Consider the following 25,684-nt stretch of genomic DNA (forward strand, 5'->3'; position numbering starts at 1 on the left):
TGACTCTCACCTGAGAGAGCTGGACCTGCCTCTTCTATCATCTTGCTTTCAGTACCTGGGCATCCTCCAAGTTGAAACCTTAGCCAATTCCCTTCTTTGGAAAATTCATAAATAACAGTTGGTACCAGTTCCATTTGTCGCCATTCCGTTATTTTATATTTCATTTCTCATTTGATAATTAATATCTGGAATAATCAGCAGCTCTCGTCTCATTTATTTTCTCATATTTTTATTCCAGGATTTGCCTCTGAAGCAGGGAGTGTCTGCATTAAAAATGACCTGTAGTTCTCTGCTTCATAGGTTAGAAACTTATTTTAATACTTTGTGGCTAAGCACAGTCCCAGGTTTTTAAACATTTCAGATGCTGAGCAATTGGCAATGAATGTGGCCTAAAATGCACATTCCTGGGGGTTTCTATCATTTTAGATAAAATGGCTTAAACTCATAGTCCAGATGAGGCAATGAAAGCACCTTTGTTTGCTTGCAACCATTTTGTGACTTACAGATTTTCTAAAAAGTCTGATTGCTACAATGCACAAAAATAAAAGTATCATTTGGATATGTTTTCCGAATACTTCATTGTTGCTTAAGCCTTATATTACTTGAAGTGCTTAAATTCCAAAACAAGCCAAATTCTAAAATGTTCATTTGGGGGAAGAATCGGTTCACCAAATCATGCTATTTCGAAGGGACTGCTATAGCCATCACAGTTGGGATCGGGGACCCTGTATTGACTTCTGAATTATACACCGCAGATGCTTCTTCAGCTCCCTCCTCCTCCGTGGGCGGTGCTTGCAGCTCCTTTACCACCTCTTCCAGCCCCACCATTTACTCTACCTCACTCACTGACAGCAAAGCTATGCAAGTGGAGGGCTGCTCCTCAGCCATGGGGGTAAGTAACCGTGGGGTAAGTGACAAGCAGTTAACCAATAACACAGTCCAGCAGCAGCCACAGTCCACGCCGAAGAGACACACAGTCCTGTACATCTCGCCACCACCAGAGGATTTGCTGGACAACAGCCGGATGTCCTGCCAGGATGAGGGGTGCGGATTGGAGTCTGAGCAAAGCTGCAGTATGTGGATAGAAGATTCCCCCTCTAACTTCAGTAACATGAGCACCAGTTCCTACAATGATAACACTGAGGTGCCACGTAAATCTCGTAAGCGAAATCCAAAGCAGAGGCCGGGGATCAAACCACGAGACACTGAAGAATCGACCATGGATATCTTTGATGCTGACAGTGCCAAAGCGCCTCATTATGTCCTTTCTCAACTCAGCACGGACAGCAAAAGCAACTTGAAAGCAGGAAATGGGTTGGTATCTGCCTTTACGTTCTATCAACATATATTAAATCAAACAAACTAAAAATATAACTTTGATTTTTCCCTAGAGTTCAGCTCATATTTTCACTGAGAAGGATGGGACAGCTGATATTTTGAATCACATTTGATGGTTTCTTATGCTAAATGTTTTTGGCCAGCTTAGCAATCATTGAACAGGAACAGTTGTCAGCTTTTTTCTGAGGAACATGATTAGCGTATAGGAGGTTTTTCAGTAAGAAGCAGGTTAAAAATATAGTTCCTGAAGTTGGGATTAGCTCTTGCATATCTCCCTCAACAGAGATATTTGTGGGGATTTAAGTCCACACTTTACCTACTTCTGTTTCACTCTCTGCATCAATTAAAGGCAGTTGATGTTGACCTTTTATATTCTTTCTAAAATGTTAAGATGATGATGAAACAAATTTGTGTTTGTGTCATCTCAGTTCTGTATTTGCTCTTTCAGAAATAAATCTCTAATCCTGTTTTGCCCTGTGCTTCTCGGTTGTATGTACATGTATGCGTGTATGTTGCCTGCAGCCATGCTTGGGTGATGGTTTCTCATCTCTTCCACTTCACACTGTTTGTTTAATTACATCTCAATTTAGAAACTCTGGTTTGCATCCAAAAACCCCACTTCATGAGTGGAAGATACATGTGTATATTATGGGAGAGAAGTTGCTGTTTTTCTACCCAATGGCAGACTCCACTTTCCTTTGTGATCCTCATTGCTGGCCATGAGGCAATATGAGGCTGCGTTTGCCTGAGAAATCAGCGACCCTCCATTCTGCTGCAACATATTGCATTGCCTGAAAACATAAGCTGCACTTGTAAAGAATTCTAGTTTTCTGAGAACAAGCAGCACACTGGTGCACAGCTTTGTTTGGTGCCTCAAGTCGGCCAATAAACTTGGATAGCTCTGATTATAATTTATTACTTAGTGTGATCCAGGAATCTTGCTTGTTCAGTTCTTTGCAAACCAGTGTTATATGCTAAGGTCAAATCATGGCTTCTAGCTCTGAATTGTAACAAGATGGACAAGCCTAGATTTGCATGTAACAATAGGCAAGCCACAAGCTGGGTGGTCAGGCTTGTTACCTGTGCCGGTGGTAGTAGGAGCAGTTGGGTAGTGGTGTGGTTCACTGTTCCTGGTAAGCCAGAATTCTTTACAACTCTGGCTTACTGCATGTGAATGTGGTCCCAAGGTATTTACTACTCATGTAGTGAAATCTTTGAGTTTCTTGCCCACTTATTTGTAGGACTGTTCTTGTTTCTCACAGAAAAGTCTGGCTTATTTTGATACCTATTTATATTATCCTTGAGTTAGTGAATATTGAACTATGGGGAAGAAGGATTTACCATGCAAACGAAAAGCCATCTTCCTTTGTCTTCTCTGTTGTTTCCGTTACATACCTAAAATATCACTTGTAAGAGGTAGATCATAAGAAACCCACCAGAATGAGCTTTGCTGCTAAACCACTTTCCAGGATATGATTGGACAGACCTTATTATACATAGTCTTATATTACCTGTTCTCCCCACACAAAATTTATAAAAGCCCTACAAGGACAAAATTAAAGTGCAAATTGCTGATTCTGCAGGTACCGACATTATCAAAACTCTTATTCAGAGTATATTAAAAGAGGGTATTAGAAGTGATGAGTTCTTCAAGAAGTAAGTTCAGTTTCTGAAAACTAATAGTGCAGTCCTATGAATGTCAACTTAGAAATAAGCCCATTAATGCTGTTGGATATTTTTGTAGAGTAAATGCAAGGAGTCAGTGCTGTGTTAATTTTTTTCCAGAACTGAATGCACTTAAGCTGCTAAATGACTACTAGAATATAGTACTGGGTTTAATTAAAAAACAAAATGCCTTCCTATCAGAGAGATTCAGAGGCTGGTTTATACTGTGTCAAACTGTGCAGCGCTTCCATATTTGAAAGGGGAAACGTGATTGGGCATGAACTAATCCCTTTAAATGCATGCTCCACATCACATTTCTCACTTGGATTCAAAGCGTTGCACAGCCCTAGTGTTTTACAGGAGCCCCTTGACTAGGGGAGTTAGGAATCAGTGCTTTTTTCAAGGATTACCTAGTGAGTTTTGTGGTCAGGCAGCAGCTTGAACCTGGATATCACGTCTGTGGCGCATATGGGGGTAAATGAAATCTGTCACTCACAATCATGAATAGCTTATCAATGTAACTGTTACAGATGGCAAAAATGATGCAACACAGTAGTACAACGCACAGGTCCTACTTTGGCTTCTGGAGCCCTGATGCTGAGCTCCAAAGCATTCTCCTTTAAAGCACTTGGGCTTCTGCGGTGTATCAGAGGGTGTGTTTCTATTTCAGATGACAAGTCCCTGAACCCTGGCTAGAGACAGCACAAAGTTGGGGTCTCTAGCAGAGTGGTTGTTTGTGCAACAAGACCTTCCATATGTCAGATTTTGAATAATGCATAGAAGGATGGCAGGATTTTATTTGTTCCCCACCTCTAAAGCAATAAAAGCCAATGGAAAATTAAGTACCTGTATCCTGTAGGCATCTAGCCTGCCCTTACATATTTGCATATATTCTCATAAAATGTGAAAGATTATGTTTTTCAAAATTTATCTCGGAATGCTATTAAAATCTATCTCAAATTGACTAAACCTCTTTTAGAAATTAGAATCCTGTGCAGCTGCTACTATATAGCCTGTGGTAAACGTTGAATATACCTTACTTGTCGAGAGTTCTTATTGGAGGCAACATGAGTTTTATTCATAAATGCACAAACAAAATAAGGTAGAATTTCCGGTATAGCAATATTGCATCCTATACTTGAAGCCTAGAAGTTGAGTCCTGAAACATAATTTACTTCATAATTATACATATTGTTCATGAAAGATTAGCTAAAAGCCTAACAGCCTGTTAACAGGAACACAGTGCACATACATTTTGTAACATATCTCACCCAGTAGAGGATGTCTCTGGAACAGAAATAGAAGCATCAGTTTCTTGTGTTTTGGATGCCTGATAGCCCAAGGGTATCAGACTGAAAGGAACAACAAAACCAAGAGATTTCCAGGCCATCTTGAGATGAAGTGCTGGGATCCTATTCTAATTTGATGAAACTTTGCACAATACTGCTGCAAAAAAAGCTAGCTTAAATTTTCATGGATGGTAGGATGCTTAGGAATATGGGAAAAAGAGGCAGGGGCCACAATGGTATAAAATAAACTCACTGCTGTCATCCATTTGGTCTGGGAGGGTCCTGCACAATCTGCAGCCCACTTGAGGCTAACAATTACTATAACAGTGTTCTTGATCTTGAAGCTGGAAGTGTTGTGATAAACTTCTGCACTCAGGTGCCTGGTATTCCTTGGCCAGAAACCTAGTTGAGAGGTTGAGAGATGATTTTCTGTCATCTTTACAGTCCCAGTGGTTAGGGAAATATGGGTTGGACCTGTTTGTGACATCCAAAGTCAGGTTCAATAGTTATTCTCTAGATGTCATGGGTTCCTCTAGGGTTTCTTCAAACAGGTTTACCTATGGAACTGACTGTCTGGTGCGGCTTTAGCTGGATTGCATTGCGTTTATTTCTTCCCCTAAGCAGACAAGGCAGAGGCTCTAAAACAAACAAACCTCTCTGGTCCATTGACATATTGCCTCTGCCAACTTGAACTCCTGCTAGGTCAGGAGCAAAGCAAGTCTGAAGCTTTGTCCCACATAACATGGAAATGCAACATTTCACTTGAATGCTGCATGGTGATAACAATAGCAACTAGTTGCTATTTTGGCTCATTTACTTCTGAAAAGTCTTTTTTTGTGTTGCCAATAGAAAAATGTGTATTTGATCAGTCTTCAGATAGCTCTGGAGAACAGCATCAATTTTTTTTTTTCAGCCTGGTGGCATGAATTCCTTCCATTAATGTATTTGATCTCAAAGAAAGAAAGGAAGAATTGCAATCCAGCTTATTTAAATACCACAATTTCAGTCAGAGATTTAAACACGTGTTTCACACTCTCATTTTAAAATGCATGGAAAGTGCCACATGCTAATGGGTTGGCCTGACATATAAAAAAAATCATGATGTCCAGCAGCCATTTTATACAGGATGTTGCCTAAATGTCCACAGCCTAGATAGCTCTATCACAGTTGGTAGAGTTGTTTTAATATGCTCAAATTAAATTAATTAGATTGCAGGCTAACAACATCTGTTTGAAAATTTATTTAAACAGTAGCGCTGAAACCTTGCCTATATAGCAATAGGGTCTAGGGAGCTTTCTATCAAGAAGTGGTAAAGATTTGTTTTAAGAAGGTCACATTTGTGAAGATGTGCCAGGTAAACTGCTCCAGGAAGGCTGTCCTTTCATGCAAGCTGGTGGATTTAGGCAGGTTGTTTAAACTAATAAGTACGTTTTTTCCCCTCTATTTACTAGTAAAAGAAATTTAAAGGAGTTTTTGGCTATGTTCTTTTAATTAAATGACCCAATTTTTGCAATAGTGAGGTAGAGAAACGGTGCAGGCCTGCATGTGTGTCTTGTGCCTCCTCATTTCCCTGGCCACTGTGCTTGTCCTGAAGAAGAGCCTTTGGTAACACATTTGCTAATCTGCTTTAACATTTCAGAACCTCAGAAGTCCCCAAAGCAACTGGAGGGAAGAAGAGCCCCACGTTGTGCGGTCAGTACCTGAGCAAAAGCGAAGGCAAAGAGCTGAAGATACTGGTACAGCCGGAGACTCAGCACAGAGCTCGCTACCTCACCGAGGGCAGCCGAGGTTCGGTGAAAGACAGAACCCAGCAGGGATTTCCCACCGTGAAGGTATGCCAGGGTGGGAGAGACGGATGGGGGCTGCCATTCCTCCTGGCCCTTCTGGGACTTGGGCTGGAAGACTGCAGAATCCACCCCTCTGGCCTCATAGGGTTTCCCCATAGCAGTATAGCCCTATTTCTTAATGTTGATTTTGTTACCAGAACTTATTTACACAGTTCCCCGTTTCTCAGGTTTGTGGCTATTTTGTTGTTCCAGGCAAAGAACTGGATGTTTCTTGGTTTAATACAGGGAACCCTTTCTAGCTGGATGGGGGATGTGTAAATACAGAGCAGTGGCTGCTCTTGGCTCTTCAGGTTTAGATGAATGCACAGAGCACTGTCTGTGAGGCCTGTCCTGAATGAAAGGGGGTTACTGTCACCAATTTTTCACTTCAGTACCCATTTAATGCTCCTAGAAAATGTTACAAACGTACTTGAAAAAAAATATTATGTGATGTCCCCTGTTTTGTGTGGCCTAATTGGTCCCAAATATTGGTTGACCTTGCACAAATAATAGAGCAGAAAATGCAGTGGACCTCTGGAGGAACCGATTGAAAAGTGGACATTTAAATAAGTTGGTTGTGTGGCAGTTTTTTCTCTGAAAAATGAAGAAGTGTTTCATTTAATTGCATACTAATGTTTATATCACCTGGATATGTGCATGGTTTCTAAAGAGCAGCATTACATTCTTAAATGGTTTCTGTCTTCATCATGAGCATTTCTCTGTAAGAGTATATAATATATAACAAGTCAATCCTATCCAAAACAGACTTTTGAAAATGCTTCCTTTTCAGAAGGAACTTTTATATGATCAAAATATAAATACAATAAAATCTACTTGAGGGCTTGATGGAATATAACTAAAAATACCAGTATTGTTTAACATCCAAAGAATTCTTCTGTTTTGCTAAGTAGAAAAAGATTGTTAATACCAGCTAGTGTTCAGTATTCAAAAAACTTTTATGCTGTATTGTTAGCAAATTAATTGTGCTTCTTGTAGTCCATTACCTCTTGGTTTACAATTCTAGCTGGAAGGTCACAACGATCCTGTGACATTGCAGATATTTGTGGGCAACGACTCTGGCCGGGTGAAGCCTCATGGATTCTATCAGGCTTGCAGGGTTACAGGGCGAAATACCACACCCTGCAAGGAGGTGGACATAGAGGGGACGACTGTCATTGAGGTGGGCTTGGATCCAAGTAACAGCATGACCCTGGCGTAAGTCCCCTTTTTATTGTACTGTTGATGCATTTGTTTACTTCGTTAGATTTGTATCTTGCCTTTTCTCTGGGAACTCAGTTAACAGTTTTACTGTTAATGTCTTAATTCAAGCAGATGGGAGTAAATCTGGACATGGGGATTATTTCTTATATGATGTTCCATACAAGAGACTTCTGTGCGTAATATTGCCATATCCTAGAACTGTATCTAATAGGAGCCAAGTTTCTTCACATCTCACTATATCATAGCTTAACAGAACTGTTTCTGTTTGTTTACTTACTTACTTACTTACAAGATTTATCAGGCCACCCAACCCAAACAGTGTGACTCTGGGTGGCATTAGACCCATTTCTGGCTAAAACGACATTTATTTGTAATAAAGTATGGGGGTTCTTTGGGAAGAATTCTCCCCCCTCTCAGGCCGCTGTGTGAGTCAGAAGGAAAACTTATGTGGTCTCTTGTCATCAACTTGAGGGTCTTCCTTGGTGTTCTGGTTATGATTAACAGCTTTCCATTTCTTTATCAGCAAAAGTAGACACTCTTCTCTTCTGGTCACTATACACACACACATGCTTTAGGTAATCTGTTTGTATTCTGACTGCTCTTAACAAAAAAATGCCTTTCCAGAGAACATGACCTCTTCTGGAAGCTTCTGGGAAGCCAGTTTTGAACTTCATCGTAGAGATCTGTCTCTGCTGTGGCCCCATGGGCCCTTAACCCAGGGCCTCTCTGAACATAACAAAATGTGATGGGCAAGCTTAGTGCTGACTCTGAAAATAGCCACGCTTTGAAAGCCCTGAATGATGAAGTCTTTCAGTGAGTGCCACATTCCTATACATACATAGTGGCTGTCACCTAGACCATTACAAGTGTGTGTTTGGAAGTTGGGGGGTCAGTAAATTGCTGGGGCCATTAATCTGGATTTAACTCTGCCCCCCCACGTATTTACATCTTTTAACTTCAAAATTGTTGCAGTATAGTGATTGGATGTACTGTTAGACTAGGAAGGAGCCTATGCTTAATTTTTTTCTCAGTTGGGGAGTTTGAACTGGTTTCTCTAAAGAATTCTCTATTCCATGCAAACTTTGTGGTATTTATTTATTTCAATATAGCAGTTTGTCCTAATGCCTCAAGGCAGACAGTCAAAGTATTACTGAATTCTACCTTTATGGCAGCTTCAAATAGCAGACTGGAAACCTTTTACAGATTTTTTGCTAAAAATGGGAAAAAGTGAAGTGATGGTTTATGGTTTTGATGATTGAAGAAGGACTGAATAAGGGGTGGAAGAGATTTTTGTAATATCAAGGGGGAGGAGGGATAATGAGTTTGTTTATAACTGTTGAAAAGAAGATCAGAAGTTGCATATTTTTCTTGTTTCTTTTTCTTTCTTATTCTGCTTTGCTTTTTGCACTGTTCTCTCTTTCTTTCTTTTTTTCTTCATATTTTTTCTTTACTTTTGCTTTTTACTTATGTAGAAATCCTTAATAAAATAAAATTATATGGGGGGGAGGGGGAATAGACTGCTATTTTGGTTTCTGAAAAAAGTATATTTGGAAGTGCTGAAATACATTGCACATTGCAATATGAGCTATTTTATCATTATCTCATTTTATCCATTATAATTGCATATTGTGTGGCAAGTTAAAGTCCTTATGACATTTTGTTTCTGCCAAAGAAATCTGATTGTACACAATATTTTAGGAGGCGGCTTAATAAAGTCGCTGAGAGTCGGGTGGCATCTAAATTTAATATATTCATCGTCGTCGTCGTCGTCATCGCACTGTTTTCAAAGTATTTAGTAACTGAGGTTGTTAGGTGATTCCAGTAATTCTACAAAAACTAGTCTCTTTTGATTGCACTGATTCCATTGCTTAGCTGTGTATCCACTGCACATGATGTGTCATCATCATCCAGAGCAGGTGTTTTATTTTTACCTTTAACTGGTGGGAAAACGAATTATCCAGCAATGTCTAGTGATGGTCTGCATAGCAGGGAGCAGAGTGCTTCCAAAGTCCAGTTGGTGGCTTGACCCCCAGACATCCCAGCTTTCTTGCCACCGCAGCCACAGGGTGTTGGGATGAGAGGTTTGGCTTCCATCATCCCTGCAGGGGGGCCCGACCTAGCTGCATCTCTGCTTGGCTTTGAGGCCTGAGGAGCTTGCCACTTTCCGTACGTTGGCAGGATTAAAATGGCTGGCATAACGCAAGAATTGATCCTGTGTTGCCAGGGTGGACTGTGTCGGAATCCTGAAGTTGAGGAATGCGGACGTCGAAGCTCGAATAGGCGTTGCTGGCTCCAAGAAGAAAAGCACTCGAGCCCGGCTGGTGTTCCGGGTCAACATCCCTCGGAAAGACGGCTCCGCTCTAACTCTGCAGGCACCGTCCTCGCCCATCCTGTGCAGTAAGTGGGGAAGTCAAACTCTGACCCAAAAGCCCCCTTACTTGCTGAGCTGTCCTGCATCTCGACAGAGGCTTGCCCTGTACAAGAATGAAACCAAAACCTATTTTCAGCATTTAATCGAACGTAGAACTTGAGGGAATCTTCATAAATGATTACTCAGTGACATGAAGGATAAAAATGGACAAACTGACACTGCATTAGGACCTCAGCTCAGAAGTGCATCCTGTTCTGGTAACAGCAACAGGAATGATTAACCCCTCCCACAAAGTTGGGATAAGTCTTCGTGTTAATGCAGCGGGTACAGAATGTGCCAGTGGGGATGCACTGTTCCAGTCCCTAGATTTTTGGATGGTCTGCTACATGCTGGAAGTGGCCCTAAGTAATTTCTTCTGCCGTCAGAGGTGTTGAGCCAGCCCTGGAGCAGTAGGCAGCAGACAGCGGGCCCTTTTCCTTGGCTGGGCTTAGAGGAGCTCTTACCTGGCGCTCTGAAGCCCGCGTTAGGTGAACCCTTTGTGGTCACTTACAGCAGTGTGTACCCTGGGAGTCCCCCAAGCATGTGATTTAGTTGGGGGATTGTGGCATTGAACAGAGCTGTTTCTGGTCAAGGCAAGTCAAGTATTACCAACCAGCTTTAGACAAATAATTTCCGTACAGCAAAAAATCCAAACTGGGTTGACACAATCTACGTCTAGCTTTAAACCCTGCTTAGTATGGCTGTTTTTTGCCTCTGGGCAAACCTACTTCGGCTAGTGTAGTATTTTTGGGTTAATGTGTTGTTTGGAGACTTGTCATTGGATAAGCAGTTTTAAATGTTATGTATGCCTGTCCAACAAAGTAATATGGACACTTCTGTGAAGCAGGTTTTACATATTCAGTCAACACATACAAATGATTCTGTATGGCAGTGAGTAACTTTACTTGTTTATTTGTACAACAGCACTTTATTTATATAACAGCAAGCTGGTGCTTTTTTACTTTGATATTGCCTAAATATGAGAAACATTGTGAAGCCCATTTCGCAAGACGCTGGCCATGAGTTCCCAGGGGAGCCGTGCTGTACTTTCCCCTGTAAAAGCAGAAGTTTCTTGACTCTGACTTTTGCTTAAGCGTTTGCTTGTCTCATAACGTTTGTCCTTTCTACATGTGTGCTGCTAGAGGCCTTGGGGTATATAGCTGATTGTGTTGGATGCTTTCAGTTAAAACTCCTCTTTCTCTTTTGGTAGCTCAACCTGCAGGTGTGCCAGAGATCCTAAAGAAAAGTCTGCATAGTTGTTCAGTGAAGGGAGAAGAGGAAGTATTTTTGATTGGCAAGAATTTTCTGAAGGGAACCAAAGTGATCTTCCAAGAGAACATATCTGGTGGGTATCAAGGTGTATGTGCCTAGGTTGGGCAAACAAGTCCCACGTGGATTGAAATGGCCAGCATCTGTGATAGCTGTTGGTTTCTGTGACTTCCTCAACAGGAACAAGAAAGCTGACCAGTGCGTTTGTTAATAACTTTCCTGCCTTGCTTTCAAACAGATGAAAGCTCCTGGAAAGCCGAAGCAGAAATTGACATGGAGCTGTTTCATCAGGTACTTGCTTCCGTAGGGATGCAATTATCCATTTGATCTTGAGAGTATTAATTTAGAGATTGCTATTAAAACAATTCTTTTTATGATATGTTTTGAAGGTGAGGTTCAGATAAGCATGCACATGCATTTTATTCCCATGCTGAATGGGAAAAATAAATCTGAAATCTATGGAAAATTTATGGCTGAACATAAATTAAGACAGTGGTGAGAGCAATAATCAAATGTTTAAGACAGAGAATTAGACAAAAAATAGTATCAGATAGGAGTGGGTTTTTTTTGTTTGCAGATTGCTCACAAATGAGCTGCTTTCCCCTGATGCCTTTTGCTTATTTTTTTCTCTTTCCCAGTCTTCCCTTGAATTGCAAAATTGTTGTGCATTTCATTCCTTCTGCAAGTTCTCCTTTTGGTAGAAGCCATCCCAGCCTTTAACATGGAAACTTTTTTGAATCTGAACATTTGGAAATTTGGAAGTCAGAGTTGCTGCCACAATGGACGTGGCTCGTCATAAAATGCTCATTTCACACAGGACAGTCTGCTACTATCTTAAAAAACTTGCCAACAAACCTGCATTCAAAGCAGAGGTCTAAGCTCCAAATGCAAAATTATTTTGAACCCCTTGTTTTCTGCTTCACCAGTGCCGGCTGTTTCTCTAGGGAGCAATGCAGCTGTAAAGCTACATGTTCGAACATTGATCAAGTCATACGCTCATAAGGGAAATACTCCATACTTCAGTGGTGGAAGTTAAGGGCTAGGCTCCGATGTCCTAGCTGCCGGAAACAGCTGTTAACAAACTACGTACAGTAGTAGTTCTCGGAGTCCAGGCAGCCTTGTGGCAAAATGAGGAAAACAGCAGATCTTTGATACGGAGCCACCATTCCTCTTGCCTGGGTCTGTCTGCCTTATTGGTTGTTGGGTTGGGACTCTTTGATGGAACTTCTGCTCAGCTTGGAAAATCCTTTCAGATTTCTCTGTTTCCAGTGTTCATGTGATCGACTGCCAGTTCTTCTGCTCATTTTCTTAATTGCCTTTAAGAGTGCACTAGAGGCAGCCTTATACCTCTCCATTTAACTGAGCTTGTTCTTTTTATGGACGGCCTGGTAAAGAGCGCTGTAAATTCTGGCAAAGGAAGTAACCAGGTTTTTGTCTGTGTGCCAAATTTCTGAGATGAAGGGGAACAGGAACAGCGTGCTTATGTGTCTGGGCCCTTCGTGATGAAAATCAGCATGATCGTGTGTCAGATATCACAGGCTAAAGGCCTTTAACACCTTGCCACATTTTCTCTTGCTTTCAGAACCATCTCATTGTGAAGGTGCCACCGTACCATGACCAGCAAATAACTGCACCTGTTTCCGTGGGGATTTTTGTCGTGACCAATGCTGGGAGATCACATGACATACAACCATTTACATACACTCCAGATGCGAGTATGTGGCGAGTGGGGCCTTGGTCAGCGTTTGCACCGCTTGACCTGGGGGCTGCATAGAGAGCATGAATCCTTGGCCCGAGGAGGCCTGGGCAGGGCTTGCCGTTGGGGTAGATGGTGTTTGCAGTTACCACAGACTTCAGGGCGCTGTGCTGAATGTTCGGATTGTTGGCCTTTTAGTTTTGAAACATAGCACTTGCGCTTATTGTTGATCTGAAAAAGAGGGAAGCTGGATTCATAATTTCCCTGTTTGCCTCTTCTGAAAGCTCTCTCTCTTCCATTGGCAGCTAATACTTTGAATGTGAGTGTGAAGCAGGAGATATCCAGTCCAACCCAGCCCTGTTCTTTGGATGATGGAGCCAAAGGTAACTCCCGACAGCAGTCTTATTTCTTCAGCTTTCTGCCAAAAACTTCATGTAACTGTGTTGATGTCATCACGTTGAAAAATTGCCATCACAACTGGGTGCTTATTTGGGGAGTTTCAGGTTACAGGTGTTTTCTGTTAATGTGCGTTGTCTCTCCTACTGTCTGCTTCTCAGCTTACTTCTAAAAATTCCTGTTAGTGACAGTACATGAGCGTCGTAATGTCCATTTTACCTCTTCTCGCTTTCTTACATCAAACCTGTATTCTTGCTCCTGAACTGTTGCCATGAGGTCTTCCCCAGACCTGAGCTCTCTAGATGTGATTCCATTATTCCCAGCCAAACCCACCCCCGGCTGTGCGAGTTGAGGATGGTGGGGAGGTCGTCCATCACATCTGGAGGGCAAGCAGCTGGACAAGTTTGTTCTTCATCAGCCACAGTGAAATGCTGAGATTTTTGATACCCAGTTTCTTGTGCCAGATATTTGGCTCTAGTGGTTGAGGCTTGTGACTCCAAAGTGGGAACATTCTGCATGTTATTGTTAGAATTGTTTCCTGCAGCTGATGAAAGGTTTCTGAGCGTATTGGCTCTTTCCTTTATAACCTTATTTTCTTTTTATCTCTAAAGCCTTTCTTTAAAAAAGGAAAAACTGGATATATCCATAAAATATGAGTATTTGAGGAAGAACTGAAAGTACAGAGAAATTTCATTTTGTACACCTCAGAGTCTTGTGAAACCTTTAATATACTTACCTCTGAGAATCATTTTTGATTGCCGTGGGATATAAATGTAATAAATAAACAAGCTTTAGTGGGCCAGAGATTACTCGGTTGAGCGTGATAAGGTGCTTGTGCTGGTAGACTAAAAGGTAAAGGTAAAGGTTTCCCTTGACGTAAAGTCCAGTCGAATCCGACTCTAGGGGGCGGTGCTCATCTCCGTTTCTAAGCCTTAGAGCCGGCGTTGTCATAGACACTTCCGGGTCATGTGGCCAGCATGACTCACGGAACGCTGTTACCTTCCCGCCGAAGCGGTACCTATTGATCTACTCACATTGGCATGTTTTCGAACTGCTAGGTGAGCAGGAGCTGGGATTAACAACGGGAGCTCACCCCGCCGCGCGGTTTCGAACCGCCGACCTTCCGATTGGCAGCTCAGTGGTTTAACCCGCAGCGCCACCGCGTCCCTTGCTGGTAGACTAAAGGATAATAATTGTGTCAGTTCTCAAAGTGCCATGGGTTTTTGTGTGTGTTTTAGCCACTTGGCCTTCAGAGGTCTCTTTTGCCACCTGGAATTCTTTGCCAGGACAGACTATGTAGCCAGTGCTTGCCAGGAGGTGTTGTCGTCCCTTCTTCTAATAGGCTGTTCTTGCTATTGGATCCTGTGTTTTTGAGTTTCCTCCTCCTGTGGCTGACTTAGGGAGTTCATTCTCTCCTTTATCTGCTGCAGTGAACACCAGTGGCTGTAAGCCAGACCAAGTAAATATCCTCTCCAGTGCCTTGGTAGCTCCTCTCCGGCCAAACAGTATCATCAAGAATGAAGAGGCTGCTCCAATGGAGCTTGTGGCCGAGAAAAGGTCTCTTCCTGCCTTTAAAGTAAGTAGCAGTATGTCTTCTGTAACAGCAGAGCAAAACTATAAAGATTTTATCTAGAACGTTTGCTTGACATCTGATGTTTCGTACTAGAGTCGTGACAGGTTTGGTAGGAGTACAGACATTTCTATCAGCTTGTTCCAATAGGCAGAAGAAGTTTAATTGAAACGAAAATTCCTTTTTTCCCCCCTTGCTTATAAATAGTTTAGCATGTGATAGCACAATAGTGTGCCCTTCTTTTAAAACTGAAGTAGCATCAGGAAAACAGGTGGTGTATTTATGGAGACTAAACACTTTTGCCTCTCGGAAGAACTGTTGGCATTCTAGCAATCATCATCTGGGAAAAAGAGTTTTATGTCTTTTGACTGTAGATTTGACACACAGTTATAATCCATTCCAGTAAAACAATTTAACTCGTGCTGTGGTGTTCATAACAATGCTAATTAATGGTGTGAGGAATGTATTTCTAAAATGTGGAAAAATGTTCAGTGGAAAAATATATAATGAAGGAATACCTTGTGGAATTCAGGATAGTTTATTTTTCTCCCTGAATTATGGTTAGGCAGAGAAAAGTGAAAATTCTCATTATTGCAAGGAGAACTTTTCAGCTAGCCTGAAGTATGTTTGTATTTTGCCCAGCTGCAGTTTTGCCCAGTTATTTGTTCATTTGAATTGCCCAATGGACAAATAAAGTACTATTTGGCTTACTGTGATTTCTTTTGAATTTGTAAAAAAAGTACCCTTGTTTTTTATGTACTTCTGGAGAAATGTTAGTTGTCAAATGCCACTTCCACATTTTTTCCATATCATCATTCCATGATTGTATTATCCATTCACACACATTACTCAATAATTTTACCAAGGAAGATTCTCACAGCGTATTCTTTAACAAGAGTTTTAAAGATGAAGAGTAAAGTTACAAGAATTTCAGCAGCTGAACTAGTTTAATTTGAAACCAATGTATCCCCTAATACAATAAATTAGAAACTTCCTTAAGTTTCTCTGCAGTGGATTTTTTGTGACCCAACAAGGAGGTTGTTCTTTACATTGATGAGGGAGGAGTTTTTAAGTGGCTGTTTACAAAATTGTCTCCTGAATCCTTATCAGTCTGTGAAAATCCCAACATTAGACTGAACACCCAATCAATGTCTTGACTTCTTCAGAAGGTAGTGTAGCCATGGAGGGATAATGCTGGGAAGACCCACTGCATCTTTTCAAAGCCTTCAGCTTGGGGGTAGCGATGTTGACTCCTCAAGAAAGCTTACAAATGTGGTCTTACTGTTGTGTGCACCTGTTTCTCTTCAGACAACCAGCATCATTGGGCAATCTCAAACAACTTTGGAGACCACCATGTCTGGCATATTGGGGAACAGCACCTTCTCCTCTTCTGTTTCTCACTTAGCTTCAGAGAGTGAAAAACAGCCGCTGCAACCAAAGTATACTCCCAAGACAATGCCGACCCTCCAGACAGAGGACATTGTGCCGTCTGGCAGCTTCCCAGCCGCCTCTGCTCCTAGTCAGCTGCAGAACAGCGACACCTTATTGCAGCAGGCCTCCCCGTTTCCCCTGAGAGACCCTTCCTCCAGAGAGGCTTTGCAGTCGGACAGCACAGCCATGGCCTTGTCCCAGTTAACGGAGGCATCCCAGCAGCCGCCTCCCCTTCAGGAGTCAAGCCAGGCATTACAGCAGCAGATCTCCTCGAGCATGTTCTCCACGGCCAGTGGAGTGAGCCAGCTTCAGAACACGATCCAGCAGCTGCAGGCAGGGAGCTTTCCCTCTAGCACTGGTGGCAGCGGCAGCAACAGCAACAGAAATGTTGATTTGGTTCAGCAGGTCCTGGAAGCGCAGCAGCAGTTGTCATCTGTCCTGTTTTCAGGGTCTGATAGTGAGGATGTTCAAGAGCAGATCAATGTAGAAATTTTCCAGCAGGTTAGCCAAATCCAAACTGGAGTCAACCAGGGGATGTTTTCCTCTGACACTGTTCACTCAAGGGCGGACGACCTTCTCTCCAGCAGAACTGAGAACATTCACCCTCAGCCGGAGACTTCTTTGGCTGGCCAGCCACCGCCACCACAAGCAATGGAGACTTCTGCCGCAATGGTGATTGAAATGCAGCAAGGCCTGTGCCAGGCCCCAAGCCGAATGCAGTCCGATTTGTTCTCCTCCTCCTCCTCCTCCTCGGGAAATGGAAACATCCAGCAGTCCCCAGTGTACCAGCAAGCTTCCCACATGATGGGTGGGCTGTCAGCCAGTGAAGACATGCAAATGCAGTGTGAGTTGTTCTCTCCCACCAGAGTTTCAAGCAGTGAAGCGGCTACTCCAGTGCAGCCGCAGCAGCAGCAGGTGCCCACCGGCGGCTCCGCCATGTTCCCGGCTTCAGGCTCTGCTGAAGGTGAAGAAGCTTCAGGACAGGCCAAACAGATGCAGGGCAACGTCTTTCAGGCTATGGTCCAAATGCAGCACGGTGGGGAAAGTCAGGCCCAGGTTACCCTCTTTTCTTCCTCGGAGGACATGATGGCTGCCGTTCAAGGCACTGGAGCACAGCAGCAGGGCGGGGGGCTCTTTCAGCAGAGTGGAGAGATAATCTCTCTGCAGTCCGGCAGCTTCCTACCACAGGCTCCCCACTCCCAGCCTCAGCTGTTCCATGCGCAGAGCCCCATTGGGGACACCCAGAGCATCTCTCAGGAGACCTCAAATTCTCTTTTCCACAACCAGAATGCTGCCTCCTCTTCTGAACAGCTGCAGCAACCTATGTTTCACTCCCAGGGCAGCCTAGGAGTTGTTCCGGACCAGCAGACAGGCAGCCTGTTTCTCTCCCAGAATCCAATGAGCTCCTCAGTCACGCCAGAGGAGCAGATGCCGTTTTTTGCCACCCAGAGTCCTCTTTCTCCCTTGCAAGCCCCTGCCAGGACTGAGCAGCAGTCCTCCTTCCAACAGCCCCACCTTCAGGGCCCTCTGCTCACCCAAGAGCAGTCTGCGTCGACACATCAGGGCCTGTTCCAGGCACAGGTAACTCTAGGCCCCCTCCCTCCTCCTGGGGTGCCCTCCAGCCAACAGGGGGGCATTTTCCAAGCTCAGCATTCCCTTGTGGCTCTTCAGAATAGTGCCTCAACCCAAGAGCAGCAGCAGCAGCAGCAAAATATGCGGTTCAGCAACCAGAACAGCATGGGCTCTGTGACCTCTCAGAAACAAACCATGATGTTCAGTTCCAGTCCCAGCTCGATGAGCAGCCAGGAGCAGCAGCAGAGCCAGCCTCTCTTCCACCCCCCGAGTAGTCTGGCACAGAGGAGTCAAGAGCAGCAGCCCATGCAGTTCCAAAGCCAGAGTTCAGGCTCTACCCAAGCTGAGCCACAACAGCCACCGCCAAGCTTATTCCATGGCTCCCCCCAGATCCAGCTGGTCCAAGGATCCCCCAGCCCTCAGGAGCAGCCAGTCACCCTCTTCATATCTTCGGCTTCCATGTCTGCCTTGCAGAACAGCATGAGCCAGCAAGAATTGCAGCAGCCCCCCCTCTACTCTTCGCAGAACAGCCTGCCAAGCATCCAGGATGCTTCATCACCCCCCCAGCAGCAGCAGGCAGCCACTTTGTTTCATAATGCATCTACCGGCAGTTCCATCAACCAGCTGCAGAACTCCTCGACTTCATCCCGGCAGACCTCTGGGATATTCCTCTTTGGCATCCAAGACAGTAAGTTTTAGTGTAAAGGTGGTTGTTGAGAGCACTAGATTTTCCTTGCTGGTCTGCCTCTAATATTGGTGCTTTATTTTACATGGCTAAGCCATGAAATAATAAATACAAAATTAAATCAAGATGCAATGTGGTTTTATGTGCATTATAACCATTTGGGTTGACATTGGCATTCAAAATCATGATTCTGCTTAGTTCTTCCTGCTCAGCAAGTTTATACCTGGCTCTTAAGTAATCCTTACAAAATCATATTGGTTGCCAGCCTTGTTTGGGGATGAGTGTGTGTATTTGTGGCAGGAGCAGGAAATCCCTTTGAAAGGCTGTTGGAAACTTGTTTCTCCAGCAGGTTGTGGCCAGCTCTTAACATCTGGGCCAGGTTCCGTGTCAGAGCAGATGATGACGCTCAGCCAGCCACAGAATGAGGCACAGCCATCCGTCACAGCTCTCTTGTCCCAGCAAATCTCAAAAAGTCCTCAGATTTCTCCTGCAGTGACCACCAATCAGAATATGAAGAAGATTGATGACTTGCTTGTATCCCTGCAAAACCAGGGGAACAATACCATGGCTGGCTCCTTTTAATAAGTGAGGTAAGCCAGGACTCTTTTCCTAAATTGCAGGAGTTTTCCATTTAATTAATGAAATTGGAGAGCATATAGAATTCTCTGTGCTGTTGCTTGCCTGGAAAGGAGATGGGATTAGTGGTCATCTTGAGAGCCCATCAAGCACCAGCCTAATTCTTGAGTCAGTTCCTTGTTTTTTGGTTCTTTGGAGGGATAGGCAGCTTTATATCAAAAGGTGCTGGTTACCACCAAATGATCTTGCTTAGAAAACAGTGTGGATTGAGTTTGTTGGCCTTAACATTAACCTCAGGCTGAAGTATGGCAAAAATTAAAAAACAAAACTGCATTTGGCCAGAATGAACTATGCAAACTAAGTACATTTGCAGAAGGATTTTAGGTGAAATTCTGTTTCTATTAGCACTGATTGGTAAAAAAATTTATTTGCCATGACTTCGTTTCTTTAATCAATCATTAGTGCTAGACACTCACTCCTTTAAAAACTGGAGGCAGAGTTTTGAAATGCAAAATTCTGCCAAGCTCAACGCAGATTTAAAAAAAGGCATTATCTAGCACTGAAGTGTTAGCTTCAGCATTTATTTATTCATTTGATTTACTTATTTAGCATTGTCTGTCAGCCACCCCAACTCTGGCTAATTAACTCTGGGCAGTTTAAAACAAGGAATAGTAGAAACAACAAAATCCCCAAAATGCAGTCAGTAATATATCTAGCTATAATGGTCACCCACAATCTGAACCACCGGCATTTACAAGCCTCACATAATGAACAAACTCAAGAAAAAAAAACTGCACAGATTTCAGAAAGGCATCTTTAATACTATTCAGGGTAAAAACTTATTCTTGAAAACTGTTTAAGTACGGTCCCAGGCAGACTTTTAGCAACTCAGTTAAGGTAGAGTCCCTTTAAAATGCTTCTTACTGACCTCCCAACAGAGGTAAGCTGTTAGAGTTGCCAGTGCCTGTTCCATCTTAGAATTGGGCCTCAATCCAGAGTGGAAGAGATCCAGATAATCTGCATCCTCTAGGCCTTCTGTCATTGATTCAGTTCCCCACTCACTTCTCTACAGCCTTTCCCCAAAAGGGAAGGTTGGAAGCTGTGCAAAAGTTGTCAGTGCAGCCTGATGAGAAAATGGTTCTTCAGGAGTGGCACACTAGTGCCTCTTTCAAAGCAGGCAGCATGAGATCCCTCTTCAGAGAAACAATGATTACTGCTTGAATCTAGTCACTCATCCCTTGCCTAGCAGTCTGAAGGAGGCAGGAGGAGCATGGAGTCTAACCTATAGGTAGCAGGGCTCATAATCTTACCCCTTCCTTGGGCTCTACAAGCTCAAAAGAATCCCAGATCGAATCATAGGATACTGCCTCGTTCATCACAATACAGTAGACTCTGCCCAGCTGGCATTGGTACCAGAGCAGATATAAGCAACTATCCACAGAGAAGCCCACATACTCATTTGGTAGATACCTTTTCATGGAGGAGACCCAGCTTGTCGAAGGTTGCTGAACACAAGGGAGAGAGGATGAGTCTTTTTATTAATTGTAAATGTCTTTTTGTTTTCTTTCATTCTGTTTGTAATTTCAGAAATCCTGCACTGGTCAAACCAATTTGCAAGATTCCTTTAGCTCTTGTGATTCTGGAGTTTAGCGAAGTAGCGTTAACTCTCCTCCGTTAAAAGATGGCCTGGGCCTGCGGGAAAAGGTCTTCATCCTTGCTTTGGAAGAACACCACTTTGGAAGTGCTGCTGAGCAACAGCTTTGGAGAAGGGGTGGAAAAGCCATGTTCTGTGTTACCCAGACATGGGTTAGACGGTTATCCCCATCCCCAGTCCTGTTGGGGGACACTGAGCGTGGCTGCTTACGTGTCAGTGCAAGGCAAGAACATTGGGCTGTCTCTTTCCCTCTCCCATTCTTCTTCTGGTCTTCACAATTCTTTGGGCCCCTTGTGAAACACGGGCGTTGCCTATGTCCTCAATCATTTGTGCTCCTCGTTTGATAGCTTATCACATGGTTTGTGGCTGAGTATGGGAATGGTCTCCATTGAAAAATGTGGCTTGAGTGGAGTGGCACAGGTATGCTGTGTACTCTGTAAACCCCACACACGGTCATGGCTTGATGCTGCACATATCGGGTGGTGAATGTGCATGTCTGAATCGGCCTTTGAAGCCAGCAGCTGCTGCCGTTCACAGCAGCAAACGAGAACCCTGGGATGGGGGGAGGGGCTCCTATGGCGGCTGGGTGGGCATCACAAGGATGTCGCAGAGGCGGCGGCCTCCGAACGGGGCTGCGGCTTCCTGAGAAGTGGGATGTAGATGAGCAGGTTCCCAACCCCTCAGGCGCTCTGCTGTTCTCCCTTTTCAGAAGGACGCAGTTGCTGGGCCGAGGGATGGGTTCGTTTTGGAAACCTGCCTGATGAAACAGTGGCTGACGCTTCTTCTTAAGGCTTCTCACTGGAGCTTCCTGTCCTCCTGTTTAAATATTCTGCCACATTTTTCTGGAACCCATTGTCCGTGGTGAACGCAGGGCAGGATTTTAGAGAAGGGAGGTGACATCGTGAAGAGCACAGCCTAGACCACCCTTAGCCCCACTGCCGTGGCCAGGAAACGGAAGGTCCAGGGTGGGAACGCCCGTCCGTTTCTGATGGGACCTTGAGTAAGCTCCGCATTCAAGCCACAGGCAAGGGGAACAGCCCAGCCCCTTAGAGCCCTGCCATGGCCTCCCCTCTGCCAGCCACCACTCTCCTGCACAAGGCAGGGGGAGGCGTTTGATGAAAGGCCGATACTGTCCAGACCGTGTGCTCCCAGCAGGTTCTCCTGGAGTTCACCGCCTCCAGCTTCCTCTAGGTCTCCCGTGCATGGGCCATCTGCCACTCAAGCACTTTCACGTGCAGCTCCCGCTGACCTCGGGGACTGTGTTGTTTTAGTACGTTGTGGCTGGCTGTGCTTTGTTACCACTGTGTTGAGAAGCATTTCACTCATTCATGGTTCTTGAGGCCTCTCCCTTGGGTGCCCCTGGCGCAGGGCCCCTTTCTCGTGCCACGCCAGTCTGTCTCTCGTGTTTGTGGTCAGTGTGTCCTGTCCCTGTCCCTGTCCCAAGAGGCTTGAGTTACGTTTTCAGTAGTACAGGCTCTTTTGCCGATATGAAGGGAACTTTTCAGAAAGAGACCTACTCGGGGTCATTTAATTTTGAATACAGTTTTCAGTCGTTCAAGTTTTGGATGGTTTATATCTAATGTGTGTTTCATTTTTTGGAAAGCTCTATTTTGTATTTAGTAAATGATAAACTATTTTGCTATTTGTACTGAATGAGTACATTGGCATATATATATATATATATATATATATATATATAATATAATATATATATATTATACACACACATGTTCACACACATATATTCTTTTTGCCACAGATTTTTGTGGCAAATGTGTGAGTTTATAGTCTCTTCTCCCACCACATGGCGTCTGGTAATGGGGAAAAGGGGACAGGTTTGTTAAATCTTCATGGAGTATTTCAGTAATTTTTGTTGCAGATCTTCTTTTTCTCTGGCCATTCCGTCAGTGTTGGCTGGCCATGAAGGCAGCTTCACTGCCCAAGGGATGGATTTCCTGCTGCGAGGGAACGTAGCAGGAGAGCCCCTTGGGGTGACTTCCTAAGAGCTGGGATTTGATTCCGCTTTTATTCTTGGTTAATGTCTAACATTTTTGCTGGCTTTTTAATTTATAATAACACTAAAAGCCCCTGCTTCCCCTCTTTTGTAAATCCGATAGATACCTTGAACTTGCTTCTGATGCTGAGAAGGAGAGATGCACACATGCTGAGGGAATTATGGTGAAGCGGGGGGGTGCAGAAGTCACCAAGCCAGTTTGCTTTTCTTTGGGGGGGACTTGTAACAACCCAAGGTCAGCTCCTTGGACGGAGGTCCCGAACCCTCTCTGAGGGGAATGGGGGGTGGGGGTGAGCCGGGGCGGGCTGGTGAGCTGCTTGGGACCAGTGCCAAGGCACCAGGGACCAATCCTCCACCGAGCCGAGGGGTCTGCCCGGATCCCCGGGAAGCTCTGACAGTCCCCCTTGCCGCTTCTTGTAACATCAGCATCTGCTGCTTGTGCAAAACGGTGAACTGATACTTCGTTGGTAGGTTTTTACTTTTCCTTGGTCCACTTTAGGTCAATATTTAAATGTGCAACGTTTTGAATATGTGATTTGGTTACCAAATGTATGTTTTTGGAACAAAGGGGGGGCTGCTCAGTAGCTGGCAGAGGCTGGCCCTGCATCTTTGCTCCTGCTCTCTGTGGGCAAAGGGGTTGGAGTAAGCGGAGCCTGGAAAGGCCGTTAGAGACTTGTTGGCGTCACAGCCTTGGCTGCCCTCGCAAGTGGCGTTTGACTTCTTTCTCAACCCAGCACGGTTGCTTGACCGTGCTGTGTTCCCATTTGCACACAGTGGCTTCAGTCCACACCCAGCTGTTTTCAGGGATCTTGTGCAAGGAACGTGAGGGACACTGAAGAATGAGAGGGCCGGTGGGGGAGAAGAGGGTCCATCTTTTGCTGTGGGGGATAGTCCCTCTCCCTTCGGTCAGACTCTCTAGATGAAGCGGGCGTTAGGCATTCATTTGGAGAATTAGGTAAGTTACAGTTACATGCCCCAGGAAGAGGTTAAAGTTGAAGAGGAAGTATAGTCTGTATACATTCTCTTTTTTTCATTTATATTTTCATTTATATTTTTTCATTTATATTTTCATTTATATTTTTTCATTTATATTTATTAAATTTTTTTCCATACAATAAAAGACAAATTGAAAGAAAGAAAAAGAGAAGAAACAAAAAAGTACAAGAAACTAAAAAAGAGAAGAACTAAAGTTAAGAAATATAATGAGTTCTGACCTTTTCAACAGATAGTTACGATTTTATAATCTCTCCTCACTCTTAGATATTATGTAAGTTCCTTTAGCCCCTCATTTAGTCCAAGTCTATTTTAATTTTCAAACCCATAAGCTATCATTTCATTTCTTTTCTTTTTTTCAGCAAAAAGTCCATATAAAGTTTCCAGTCTTTCAAAAAAAAAAAGTTTTTGTTTTTTTCTCTGACCAAACAGGACAGTTTTGCCATTTCTGCGAGTTCTGACATTTTCACAATCCGTCCCTCCACTGTGGGGATTTCATTATCCTTCCATCGTTGTGCATACACGCAGTCCTCAACTTACAATCACAATTGGGATCGGAATTTCTGTTGCTAAGCAAGGTGGCTATTAAGTGTGTCACATCTGGTTTTATGAATGTTTCTGCTGTGGTCGTTAAGTGAATCACCACAGTCACTCGTTAATTGAATCACATGGTTGTTAAGCGAATCCAGCTCCCCCTGTTGATTGCTTGTTGGAAGCTGGCTGGGAAGGTTGCAGATGGGGATCACATGACCCCAGGACACTGCAACTGTGGTAAATACAGGCCAGTTGCCAAGTGCCTGAATTTTGATCACGTGACCTCAGGGATGCTGTGACAATCGTAAGTAACTTGGAACGGTTGCTAAACAAATGGTCATAAGTCAAAGACTACCTGTATAATATTTTGCTGCAGCTACCATATATAAGGTCAGTCTGCCATGAGTTTTTCTAACTCATTGTCCATAAGTCCCAATAAAAAGAATTCTGGTTTCTTTGCAACCTTAATCTTTAAGATCCTTTGCATCATTGTGTGAATTTGTATCCAACATTTCTTGGCTTTCTCACAAGTCCACCATGCATGATAAAATATCCCCTCATGTTTTTCACATTTCTAACACTGATTTGAAATACCTTTATACATTTTTTATAACTTCTCTGGTGTCATGTACCAACAATAAATCATTTGATAAAAACATTCTCTTAGATCATAACACAATGTAAATTTAATGCCAGTTACCCACATTCTCTCCCAGATAGCCATCTCTATATTATATCCAAAATTAATAGCCCATTTTGTCATGCAGTTTTTAACCTGTTCATGTTCTGTTTCAAATCTTAACAAAGTTTATGCATTTTTGCTATTACATGTTTATCATCTGTACATAATTCAACTTCAAATTCCATTTTGTATCTTTCAATTCCAATTGTCTTTTTATCCACATTAAACCTTTCTTTTAACTGTGCATATGAAAACCTTTGAAAGCTATATCACTCTGCAATCAGTTCTCTTCATCTTAATTTCTCCATCCTCCTCTATTAGTAAGTTTCCATATGTTAGCCATTTCTCCTTATCTGCTGTTTCTGTTCTGTAGAATGCTTCTTGTGCTATGGTCAATAAAGGTATCTTTGGGCACAACCTGGGTTTGTATTTATTCCATATTCTCAGTATAGCACTTCTCACGTAATTATTTTTAAAATCCACATTATCATACCATAAAAAACCATGCCAACCAAATCTCAGATTGTGACCCTTCAGTCTAACTTACTTTTATTTCTCAGCAAGATCCATTCTTTCATCCAAAGTAAACAACAGGCTGCAAAGTATAATTTAAAGTCAGGCAATCCTAATCCTCCCCTATCTTTTGCATTCTGCAGAATTTTATATTTAACCCTTGGTTTCTTGCCCTGCCATACAAATCTAGATAAATCTCTTTGCTATTGTTAAAAGGAACATCCTTTTTCAAAACTGGGATGGTTTGAAATCAAAACATTCTAGGTAATTCATTTTTATCACATTCATTTTTATCAAATTCTTCCAAGCAGCGGTAGTTGCAACTTTTCCCATTTTAGTAAATCTTCCTT

At 43.3% G+C, this 25,684-nt stretch overlaps 1 protein-coding gene across 5 annotated transcripts in view; it reads left to right on the forward strand.

The window, feature by feature from the left end:
* NFAT5 (nuclear factor of activated T cells 5) overlaps window positions 1-22,237 on the forward strand; it is a 46,424-nt gene extending 24,187 nt beyond the window's left edge. For 2 of the 5 annotated variants that reach the window (XM_063312769.1, XM_063312767.1), the window contains exons 3-14: window positions 756-1,314; window positions 5,932-6,124; window positions 7,143-7,333; window positions 9,564-9,736; window positions 10,960-11,094; window positions 11,257-11,309; window positions 12,601-12,733; window positions 13,020-13,097; window positions 14,541-14,686; window positions 15,989-18,371; window positions 18,715-18,958; window positions 20,532-22,237. In XM_063312769.1, coding sequence (XP_063168839.1) covers window positions 756-1,314; window positions 5,932-6,124; window positions 7,143-7,333; window positions 9,564-9,736; window positions 10,960-11,094; window positions 11,257-11,309; window positions 12,601-12,733; window positions 13,020-13,097; window positions 14,541-14,686; window positions 15,989-18,371; window positions 18,715-18,950 — 4,280 coding nt within the window. In that variant the 3' untranslated portion in view covers window positions 18,951-18,958; window positions 20,532-22,237. Of the gene's footprint in view, window positions 1-238; window positions 301-755; window positions 1,315-5,931; window positions 6,125-7,142; window positions 7,334-9,563; window positions 9,737-10,959; window positions 11,095-11,256; window positions 11,310-12,600; window positions 12,734-13,019; window positions 13,098-14,540; window positions 14,687-15,988; window positions 18,372-18,714; window positions 18,959-20,531 lie in introns of all 5 variants that reach the window. The other 3 variants (XM_063312772.1, XM_063312771.1, XM_063312768.1) reach the window with 3 other exon arrangements.
* The last annotated feature ends 3,447 nt before the right edge of the window (window positions 22,238-25,684 follow it).

This window comes from Candoia aspera, chromosome 11, assembly GCF_035149785.1.
Source record: "Candoia aspera isolate rCanAsp1 chromosome 11, rCanAsp1.hap2, whole genome shotgun sequence".
Taxonomy (NCBI): domain Eukaryota; kingdom Metazoa; phylum Chordata; class Lepidosauria; order Squamata; family Boidae; genus Candoia; species Candoia aspera.